This window comes from Echinops telfairi, unplaced genomic scaffold (assembly GCF_000313985.2).
Source record: "Echinops telfairi isolate 266 unplaced genomic scaffold, ASM31398v2 ScPeMD7_17;HRSCAF=63, whole genome shotgun sequence".
Taxonomy (NCBI): domain Eukaryota; kingdom Metazoa; phylum Chordata; class Mammalia; order Afrosoricida; family Tenrecidae; genus Echinops; species Echinops telfairi.
The window spans coordinates 476,801-488,543 of record NW_022103914.1 but is presented as its reverse complement, the minus strand read 5'-3'; the positions used below and the strand labels follow the sequence as shown (position 1 = coordinate 488,543).

Below are 11,743 nucleotides of genomic sequence, written 5' to 3'. Positions count from 1 at the left end.
ACAAGTGATCCAAAATCAGTGGCGAGGAGGGTGTAGAGGACTGGTAGGGCTTGATTAAAAGCAATGTAACTGAGAGGAATTACTGAAACCCAAATGAAGGCTGAACATGATAGTGGGACAAGAGGAAAGTAAAAAGGAAAGAACTAGGAGGCAAAGGACATTCATAGAGGTCTAAATACAGGCATGTACATATGCAACTATATTATATATGATGATGGTGGACCTTGGGCCTCTACTTAAGTACTCCCTCAATGCAAGAGCACTTTGTTCTATTAAACTGGCATTCCATGATGCTCATCTTCCTACATCCTGAAGATAAAACGGGTACATAAGCAAATGTGATGAAGAAAGCTGATGGTGCCGCCTATCAAAAGATATAGTATCTGGGGTCTTAAAGGCTTGAAGGTAAACAAGCAGCTATCTAGCTCAGAAGCAACAAAGCCCACATGGAAGAAGCACACCAGCCTGTGTGATCAAGAGGTATTGATGGGATCAGTTATCAGGCATTAAACAACAAAAAATCTTATCATTGTGAATGACGGGGAGTGTGGAGTGTGGACCCAAAGTACATCTGTAGGCAACTGGAAATTACCTTACAGAAGGGACGTGGGGAGGAGAGAAACCAGTCAGGGTGCAGTGTAGTAATGATGAAACATACAACTTTCCTCTAGTTCTTAAGTGCTCCCCCCCCCCACTATCATGATTACAATTCTACCTTACAAATCTAGCTAGACCAGAGGATTTACACTAGTACAGATAAAAACTGGAAACAAAAGGGAATCCAGGACAGATAAACTTCTCAGGACCAGTGGTGAGAGCGGTGATACTGAGAGGGCGGAGGGAAGGTGGGGTAGAAAGGGGAAACTGATCACAAGGATCTACGTATAACCTCCTCCTTGGGGGATGGACAACAGAAGAGTGGGCAAAGATAGATGTTGTATAGTGGAAGACTGGAAAAAAGAATAATAATTTATAAATTATCAAGGGTTCATGTGCGGCGGGGGTGGGGAGGGAGGGGATAAAATGAGGAGCTGATACCAAGGGATCAAGTAGAAAGCAAATGTTTTTGAGAATGATGATGGTAATGAGTGTACAAATGTGCTTGACACAATAGATGGATGCATGGATTGTGATATCAGTTTTATGAATCCCCAATAAAATGATTAAAAAAAATCTTTGAGGGGTTCCTCTTTGGGAGGTGAACAGAGGAAGAAGCCAAGGGCTGTGCATTTGAGCCCTTAGAATCAATACTGTAGTTTGGCCTCAGCTGTAGTAGCACTAAGATCAAGTAATCTGAGGAAATACTGCCAGACTGGTGACGAGGTCAGGACTTGTTGGCCACTCTGCTTCCCTCAGTGAACACGGAGATCAAGGTGCAAACACCAAGCACCAAAGCCATGGGGGAGGAGCCTAAGACTCTCAGGGTGGAGGGTGACAACATTTTTGCATCTTTGCTATGAGCCAGTGTTACTAGGGCTGAACCTTTGAACTGGGTCTTGGTGTGCTTGGGCTTATTATGGAGAAAGTTACTGAAATAAATGGCATAGTCATTGAAATATGAATGGTAAATAGAGATGGTTTGTTTTATATTCCAAACAAGTAAAAAGTACAACACCAATCATACTAATATTTATTGTTTATTATGTGCTAGTCACCATGCTAAGTACTTTATATACATTATGTCATTTAATCCATGTAAGAGCTCTGAGGAGGGGAGGTGGGGATTTTTTCTAGAGACAGAAAAGGTCTAGAGAGGTCACCATTCCTTGCCTAAGGCCACCAGTTTCTAAGTGACCAAGCCAGGACTCAGCGATATGCCAGTGGTCCCCTTTAACTACCCTTAGATGGAGTCTACTGCCAGGGGACCTGGTGATGACATTTGGGGAGTGCAGTGCTGGGCAAATGCCTGACTGAGCACTCTCTGGGGACCACACTTTCCTATCTGAACAGCTACTGGGAAACCACAAACTGGTCTCTTTTTCATTGGGGTAGGTGTGGATCTGGCTTCAGGAAACCTTTGGGGGCAGGGATGGAGGGCACTTCATCTGGTTCCCCGGGGTCCTGAAAGTGCTCCCGTAGGGCTCAGCTCACGGGGCCAGGGCTGGTGCCGTAGGAAGGGAAGGAAACGTGGAGCTCAATAATACTGCCTTATAGAAACCAGACTGTGACATCTTTCAGTTGACGTTGTCCAGAGGCCAGTACACCAAAAGCACTTTCCTAAGGGTAAAGCTATACAGAGCAAAGTCAATTACAGATACAGCTCATTGATTTCTGCCATCCTTTCCCCCCAGCTTGAGGTGATTCTGGTGACCCTGGAAAGTAAGCCCAGGATCACCCTCATGTTCTGGACAAAACCATAGGCACTATCCCGGGGGGATGCCAATCTTCTAGCTGTCACGCAATAGCAGCAGCAAGGAGGAGATCCAACATCTATGGTGTTCATAAATAGGAGGGAGAACATTCACCTTACATGCATGAGCATTTCAAGTTCATCTCACGGCCAAGGGGCTGGGGCAGCACTGGGTTGATTCAGTCTTTTAGCTTCTTAACGCTAGCGGTGGCAAGACAGATGGCCTGCCAATCCGGAACGGAACCTTTTGTCTCTAGGCCAGGCTGTTTGTGACCTTTGGGGAAGGCATTTTTTTAAGGGAGTAAGTCTTTGGGTTTTCCTTTGAACTGGTGGGTGGGATAGAAGAGGAGAGGAGGAATTCAGTGTGGACGAACTGTAAGCTTGACAACGGCAATTGCGACACTGACAAATCCAGCCACCAGAACACAAAACTCTTCTTTTTTGGGGGGTAATTTTCAAGGGAACCTGAGCCGATTCACTGTGCAGTCGAGTTCAGTGTTGGGTGCCTCTCTTACTCGCCTTCCTCAGGGCGATGGAGTCCGGGGGCGATTCCTCATCCCTGATGGCGACATGATCACAAGCATCCTCTCTGGACTGGTCTTCCTCTCCCATTTTATGAATTCGGCATGTTTTCTCTGGCAGCGCTGCCTCCGCCACTAATGACAAGGCTCCGGGAAGTGGACACGACGAGGGTTGGGGTCAGCTCTTCAGGGTCCTCCATCTCCGGCTGGCGGTCCCCTCCTGCAGACCCTTGCAAGTCTGTTTCCGGCACGGCCAGTTCTGAGCCCATCTCTGCACACTGCAGCGGGAGTAATGCCTGGTGTCTCACCAGGGTCTCACTGCTTTTCTGGGCCTCGAGGGAGTTGTGGTGCGTGGGATTCCTTTGGGCCATGGCATTCTTCTGAGGCTCATCGAAGCTCAGAGAGAAGGTGACTGTGCCGCTGCCAAAGATGACCTTCTGCTTGCATCGGGGCTGCTGCTGTGCTTGCTGCTGCTGCTGCTGGTCCTGCCGCTCGTCTTGTGTCAAGGTCAATGGCTGCTGCTGCTTCGGCCTCTCTTCGGCCTGCTTCGGCTGTGGGAAGGGGTCTTCGCTGTTGCTCTTGCTGCTGATGGAGGAGGACGGGGTAGAGCCCGTGGAGCCCCCGAGACTGTTGGACCGCTTGCGGGAGACGTTGCTGCGGCGCAGCGTGGCCCGGGCAGCCACCTTGAAGGCGTGGGCCGCGGTGCTGCAGCGCACCTCCTCGATGGTGTTCCGGGACGGCTTGAAGAGGATGATGTAGACCTTGTTGAAGAAGATGCAGGCCAGCAGGCCAAAGCTGGCTGCCAGGATGGCGATCACCTCCACAGCCGAGACGAACTTGCCGTAGGTGCTGGCGTAGGCCGGGATGAAGGAAATCCAGACGATGAAGAAGATGAGCATGCTGAACGTGATGAACTTGGCCTCGTTGAAGTTCTCCGGCAGCTTCCGGGACTTGAAGGCAAAGAAGAAGCAGATGGCAGCCAGCAGGCAGGTGTAGCCGATGAGGAAGCCCAGGGCCATGAGGGAGCCTTCGTGGCAGGTGATGAAGATGATCTCGTCCTCCAGCTCGTGGTTGCGGTAGCTCGAGGGGGGCGCGGTGTAGAGCCAGATCACACAGATGACGATCTGCATGAAGGTGCACAGGAAAACCAGCAGGAACTGCAGGTTGAGCCCCCACCACTTGCGGTGAAAGCTGGTGGGGATCTTGGCCTCAAACACCAGGAGGACACGGTTGGTTTTCACCAGGATGCAGGAGATGCACAGCACGAAGCTGATGCCGAAGGCCGGCTGGCGCAGGCGACATGTCCAGTCCTGGGGCTCCCCGATGAAGAACAGGGAGCTGGAGAAGCAGCAGAGCAGGGAAAACAGCAGCAGGTAGGAGAGCTCTCTGTTGGTGGCCTTGACGATGGGTGTGTTGCGGAACTTGATGAAGACGCCCAGCACGAAGGCCGTCAGGAAGATGCCCAGCACGGCGAAGAGGGTGAGCGCGATCCCAAAGGGCTCCGTCCACGACAGAAACTCGATCTCCTTGGCAATGCAAGAAGTGTGGTTCTCGTTGGACCAGAAGTCATCGGGGCACTTGTCGCAGGCACTGGCATCTGTAAGACAGGCCGGCGAGGAGTTAGTTAGGGCCTGGCATGGTACTACTACTACCGGGTGTGGTCACCTTTCTTTTTCTGTATGTATATTTTTAAGAGCTATCAAATAACATTGTGAAATCCAACTTATGGCGTCAGGGGAGCTGACATCAAGGAGCTCAAGAAGGAAGAAAATGGTCTGAAACGCCTTGCAGTAGCAATTGCCCAATACCACTTGTTGTGATCGAGCGATGCAATGGTTTATCTGGGACAGCTTCCAATAAAATGGTTTTGGGGAAAAATGAAATTTAATATAGGAAAAATAATTTTATTCATTTCATGTACTTTTGATGGTTTTATTGTTTATTTCCTGTTATATGTTGGGATGGGTGTGGGGGGGTGCACGCCTCCTTGACCATACTGCCTACTGTTGCTTTAGACTGGAGAAATTGTGGTGGCTAGGTGACTGCTCTGCACACTAGAGGTATGTGTCTAAGTTCTTCAACTTTTTACAGAGTGCTTCAAACTCAGTTGGATTTATTTTGGATACCTGGACAGGTTCTGTAGACATGCGTAGACAGAAGGGCTTCCTTTAAGATCAAGGCAAAGTATCCCATGCTTAGGACCTGTGCCTTGTTCCCTCCATATCTCTGGGTTTCCAATAAGGGGGACAACAGACTCATCAACAAACGCGGAGGGAGTCCCTGCTCTGTCCCAGGCAGTGTGGAGTACTGAGAAGGGGAAGGACCACAGGTTTTGCGGTCAGTCATCAGGATGGGAAGACCAGCCTGGTCATTTACTGGCTGTATGACTGTCATTGGGTCCCTAAACTCCCTGAAGCTCAGCTTCTCAGCTGTAAAATAGACACAGTAATGATGTCGTCATAGGGTGAAGATGGAACAGCAGAATAATTACAACGAATGTTTATAAAATGTTTACAATATGCTGGCCATGGTTTTATGTACCAAAGCTTATCTGGACCTGATGATGTGCTTTACCAATATCAACTCATTAAGTCCTTAGCACTCTCCAAGAGAGATATTTGATAATTAGACTCACTTTGTTGATAAAGAAATGGAGACACAGAAAAAAAAACCCCAACATGTCAGACAGCAAGTACAAATCTGTAATGGCCTATTGACTCTGGAGCCTGGAACAGATAAATCGCTATCTGCTTAGGACCAGTGAGCAATAAGAAAAAGAAGGAAAGATTAGAGAGCAGTGTCAAGGGCAGGTAAAAGGTGTGTTTGTAAGTTTTTACTGTATCAGGCTGACACTTAGCACCTCTTCCCACACTCCCTCAGTGCCCAGCACAGTGCCCTCCTGGTTCACACCTTGTTAAAGGGTACTCTGTACTATACTGAGGACCACCTCAGCCCTGCCCTTGCATGGACTTTGCTGACCCCAGGCCCTGAGGTGCAACCAGGTCCCAGTCAGTGTTCACCCAGGGGCGCGCCTCTACCTGTCTCGTCACTGTACTCTCCGTCAGGACACTCCACACACTCAAAGCAGCAGGTGGGCTCCCCCTCGATGATCCCTTTCCTGGTCCCTGCCAGGCAGTCTCGGCTGCAGTTGGAGAAGGGCACCTGGAGGACAAGGGCAGGAAGTGAGTGGCGCAGCATCTGTGACATGGACCATAGGGAGGAGTTTGGGCCCAGAACTTGTGTGGCGATTCCAGGCCCATTCCAGCTAGAGGGGCAAGTGGTGCTTGTCACTGTTCTCTGTGCAAGGGAGAAATGCCCATGCCCTGTGCGCGCGCACACACACACACACACACACACACACACACACACAGCATCTCTATGGAATTCTGGGTTGCCAAATTGTTGTAAATCTACACACACAGACACACACACACACAGAGACACACACGCACCACCACCACCATAAAAAAAACCCAACCTACTGCCATCGAGTCAATTCCAACTCATAGCAATAAAAAAAACCCCGACATCATTCTCCCCAGCTGCAGTTCCCTGGCCCCAGAATTTACACGGCATTAAATACTCAAGAGAAAGTAAAAGATACAGGAACTTGGACCCGTACACAGAAGGACAATCACAGGAGGAGGTGCGGGCACAGGAGAAAATCTATTTGAACTTGAGACTCTGAATTTGCGCTGAGCACAATTCCTGCGGTTTTATTTTAGGCTTGTGGGGTGATTTCCTGAGATGTTTGCAACAACCCAGTGAGCCACTGTGAGCCCTTCTGCTATCCAGCTGAGGTTAGCACTGGTTTGAAGTCACCCACAGTGTGAACTGAGGGCCCAGGACTAGCGCCGGCATCTTCTAGCTCCTAGTTTCTGGCCTATTCTATTTATTTTCTGTTCTGTGGCTGTGGAAGCTACAAAATCTGTCAACTTGCGAAGCGGTGGAATCTAGCCTGTCAATCAGGTCACAGCCAATGAGGCCTCTGTGTGGGCACAGCCTACTCCTGAGGATTCTGGGAACTCCTGTTTTCCTCCCTGGAGGTGGGACACACACACTCTCTCTTCTTCATATTCTTGTTGACAAGACACATGGAGCTACCCTGATGGAGCCAGAGCCCTGGAGTTGGAGGAGCCACGTGGAGACCCACACTAGTGCTGAGATGCTTCCACCGCCACTGGATCCACTAGACTTTCCACCCACTGACTTGTGATCTTCCTGCATTCAGCATCATTGCATGTGTTGCATGAGTCGGAAGAGGAATTTATAGATTGGCATTGGACATATTGGCTAATACTGGACTTACAGATTTGATCTGGACTGGGCAGGGATGTTTTCTTAATATATAATTGCTCTTTAATATAAAGCGTTCTTATACACATATGAGTGTCAATGGATTTGTTTCTCTAATCAACCCAGTGGCCAAATTGTGCATGTCAGTCCTATCCACTAGAAAGCAGATGACCACACACCAAATGAGGAGGCTCCAGGCATTGCCTTGTTCGGATGTGGGATCAGAGCAGCTGTGGGAGGCCTGGTTTCCTCCATATGTGAGGGCTCCATCTGGATGGATGCACCTGAGCTCCTAAAGCAGGAGTTTCATGGCAATGACCGGTTGGCATCAAGAGCAGCAGTTTTTTGTGTGTGCGCTGCTGCACAGGCTTTTCAACTAGCAGCAAGAATTATTTCAAAGCACTCAGACTTGATGTTGGCTTTGGAGTCAAGCAGGAATCAATGCGCAGGCTTCAGTTCTCCTGACTTCCTGGGTCAATACGACTTCAGGATGCCCTGGTTTTATGGTGTAATTTCGGGGGGGAGGGGCCAAAAGCTGGAACACCTCAAAAGCATGCAATTAATCACATCAAGTTTTGACTGTAATTGCCATTGAATCCGAGTGCACTAGCAGGACACCTGGTGTTTGGCAAATCTGACACAAACCCGTGACTGGACCTGCATTGCTAGGTTTAGCTACATCTCAGGGTCTCATTTGGTTCTAGGGCAGCATGAGAGATGCCTGGTTTTTCAATGCTTTCCTGACAGAAGTATTTTCTGCTTTGAATTTTTTGTTGGTAGCATGTGTTTTCCATAGTGGAAGGCATGCTGAAATCAAAGAAAATAATTTTTGAGGTAATAAGGATTTTTATATAATTTCATGGGACACATGTGTCCCAAGTGGACTCTGGTGGCAGAACTGGTGCGATGAAGTCTGCTTCTTCAAACTCCTTTTGCTATTTGGTGGCAATCCCCACTTAGTGGCAGCATGTACTACGATGGAAATAGTGGCTTCCCCCAAAACCTGAGAGGCTGAGACTGTAGATGGTTGGCATATGTCCCCAGAGTCACAAGCGGGTTAAGGGCCATGATGTGAGAATAGCTGTGCCTTCTATTAAAAAGCAAGGCTGGGACAAAGATGAGGTGGGGGAGGTGCTGCACAGCTTGGGTGTAAAATTTAAGAGGAAGCAGGAAAATTCCATAATCAAGAAAAATGTTTTAGTACAATATTAAATAGTCAAAACCAATACTCCAAACTCTATGATATGCAAAATATCAAACATTCCTGGTCTTTCCCTTGGCCTCAGACTCAAATCTTGTTCTGCATGAATCTGTTGCCAAAGAGCCAAGAACTGTGCCTTGCTTGCAAAAATAAAATAAAAATGGTTTGAAAAGGGGGAGGGCGGGGCCGGGTTGGGGGGAAAAAAATGGTTTGAAAATGTGTTGTTGTGGCTTAGGTCCTCTCCCGGACCACTTATTTCATTAGAAATGTCCCGGAATTGGTTGTTTTGTTCTCAGCAGATGTTTCTGAGGACACCCTCCCTATGGGATTGGGAGAACTGGAGGCTCTACCACAAAGCTTCTACAGAGAACTAATGGTTCCTAGAAGCTGATACATAAGTAAACTCACCTATCAGGGCTTCTGGACACATCTGGGCAGAGAACGGCTACATGGTGACCTGTGTAGGGATCACAGGCTGGTGATAGTAGAGTGAACATGCCTGCATCTCAGTCACACAGGTGGCGTGAGCCCTATGCCAGCGCCAGAGTCAACTGAGACCCATTTCATCTCAATGATGAACAGTTTTCATCGTGTTTAAATCAAGAAGTCTTGGAAAGGGAAACACATGGTTTAAGAAAGTGAATTTTGCTCTCCAGTTCCATCAGGATGGCAAATTAACTTGGGTGCTGGTCCCTTGTGGTAAAGGGAAATCTCTTTAGGGAAACACGTGATTCAAAAAATTTAAAAATCCTAGGAGAAATGCCAGGGAAGGTCACAGGCTGATTTGTACTCGTGAGTGTGGCTGCATGAGGGACAGCACCCACAGCCGTCAAGTACATTCTAACTCATGGAGGCCCCATATAGGATTCCTGAGGCTTTATATGTTTTTATGGGAGAAGACAGCCTCCTCTTTCTCAAGAAGAGTGGTTATTGGGTTTGACCCACTGACCTTGGTGATGACAATGATAAGCACCACCTCCATGAAACAGTTCTACTGTGCACACAGGCGTCACCAAGGGTTGATATTAACTTGATGGCAACTAACAACAACATTGGGACTTTACGCCCTCACAACCTGAGGTCTCTGTGTGAAGACAGGCACGTGCATTTGTAACTGAGAATCTACCCATCAAGGCAATAAAGACTCACACACAGTGGATACAATTCACCATCTATAGGAGGTCTTTCTCCTGGGCAACCTACCCTGGAAATTGGGGAACAGTGAAATTGTGAGACTGTTAGGATCTCATTAGAAACCAATTAGTTGAAGAAGAATTGATAAAAAGATGCGTTGAAAACGTGGTTTCAAATGTGACCCTAAGCACTCAAAGAGAGGAACAGAAATGCATATACAGAGAGAAATAAGCTGGGTCTCATCCTGGCCTCCCTGGGAGAAGTCAAAGGATGTTCTGTCTAGGGTCTCTGTCCCTGAAGAGGAGCTAGGTCCAGTGGTTGACCTCATTCTAGGACAAGCCATCATAAGAGAGTCATCACCTCAGCATATCATGGGTCTTTTACTTAGGCATACACTCACTGAAAGCGGGATTCTCCTGGTGCCTCCATTAGGGGGCATGATAGGGGGTTGTTCATATCCTGTTGGGGTCCCCTACAGGAGGTTGGAAGTCAATCAAGGATAAAGGGCACGTGACAATTCAGGCCCTTGAGCCAGGTGAGCTTTATTCAGCCAATGGGGTCAACCAATACCGTTGACCACGTCTCCCAGGGGAAATCCCTAAAAGCTGGAACCTGAAGACCACCAGCCTCTTTTCCCGATGTTCTGCCACCTTCTGCTCAGCCGAGCCACCAGAAAGCCTCAGGCCTCAGGCCGCCACGTGTGGGTGTGCAGTGTCCGAGGGTACAGGCCTGTGTTCCGTTAACTGTAAAGCTTGAAACTTCCTTGCTCCTTTATAAAACCCCCCTTGGAACACAAACCAGGCTTCAGCGAGAATTCCTTCTCATGCAAAGCCAAGAACCAAGGTATTTCCCACCCGAAGAATCTAACGCATTCTGCTCTTTGTCAGTGATCACTCACAAGAAAGAATAAATTGGCCTTTTGGTTTCAAATCAGCCCTGAGTGATTGAATGCCTTGCAACTACCTCTGACTAAATTGTCCAGACCCTGGACAATGGCGGTACCACCACATGAAATTGTCTCTCAATGGCTGCTAATAGTATTAGGGAGAAAGGGTGGCAGTTCTTTCTCATGCAGTATTGTCCCCCATATGTAGGACTCTAAGCATCCCAGATTCCAAATACTAAAAGCCATTCACACTTCCCAATCATTGTGAGAACTCTAAAAGTTTGCGCCTCCCTCCAGCACTTACAAATGAGCCTCCCACCAAAGCTGGTAGGACTCCCCTCCACCACCACCTGAGAGTCAGTGTCAAAAAAACTACAGGCAGCTAGAGAATCAAATCTGTACAAAATAAAAATTGTTTCAATAAAATCAGAAGGCAGGGAGCTCAGGTTCTAGACGAGGATTCTCATCTGTATACTCAGTCGGTGTGGATTTCACAGGGACCCCTGAGAATGCAGAGCTAACAGTTCATTTTGGAAGACTAGTAGGGAAGCCCAAGGCCCTCTTGAAGGTCAGCCTTTCCTTTGCGCACCAGAGGTGCCTGGTGTTCTGATGGAGAGAGAGCACATACCTCCCTGGAGAACCCACTCCACAGGATTTTCTTCTCATTGATGAAGAGCCTTTCTCCCTTCTTGGCATAGGCATTGTAATACCCAACCTCCTTAAACATGATGGAGCCGTCCTCTGGGGAGAGATGCCAGTTGATGATGGAGTAGTTCCCCATCAGGTCACCACACTCATCAAAAGCCACCTGCTCTCCCATATTGTTGGTGAAGTTTAGGTGCCGCAGGTGCTTCAGGACCTGGAGAGGAATGGAGATGAGTGTTTTGAGTACAGACTGTAGGGCCACCACAGATGGAAGCACTACCATGTTCTAACACAATTTGTATATGACAACAATTTCCCGGCTGTGTTAGGCCAGGTTGACTAGAGAAACAAATCCAGACACACTTGTATATGTATAAGAAAGAGCTTTATACCAAAGAGTAATTATATATTAAGAAAAGAACCCAGCCCAGTCCAGATCAAGTCCTTAAGTCCGATATTAGCCTATAAGTCTGATACTAGTCCATAAATTCCTCTTCAGACTCATGCAGCGCATGTAATGATGCAGGAAGATCACAGGCCGGAGGGTGAAAAGTCTTGTGGATTCAATGGTGGTGAAAGCATCTTAGCACTGGCAAGGGTCTCCACATGGCTCCTCTAGCTCTCCGAGTGTAGCTCTTCAATAGGAAGGTGAAAGAGAGCGAGCGAGCTCTTGCAGGTCTCAGCAAATCTCCTGTGGCTTGTCAACAGGA

The 11,743-nt window shown here is 48.1% G+C and overlaps 1 protein-coding gene across 1 annotated transcript in view; it reads right to left on the bottom strand.

The window, feature by feature from the left end:
• Positions 1–1,650: 1,650 nt before the first annotated feature.
• Positions 1,651–11,743, bottom strand: part of CASR (calcium sensing receptor) — a 127,942-nt gene continuing 117,849 nt past the window's right edge. Inside the window, exons 5-7 of the mRNA XM_004712227.3 lie at positions 11,017–11,247; positions 5,910–6,033; positions 1,651–4,468 (exon numbers count right to left, since the gene is read on the bottom strand). Coding sequence (XP_004712284.1) covers positions 2,964–4,468; positions 5,910–6,033; positions 11,017–11,247 — 1,860 coding nt within the window. The 3' untranslated portion in view covers positions 1,651–2,963. The remainder of the gene's footprint in view (positions 4,469–5,909; positions 6,034–11,016; positions 11,248–11,743) is intronic.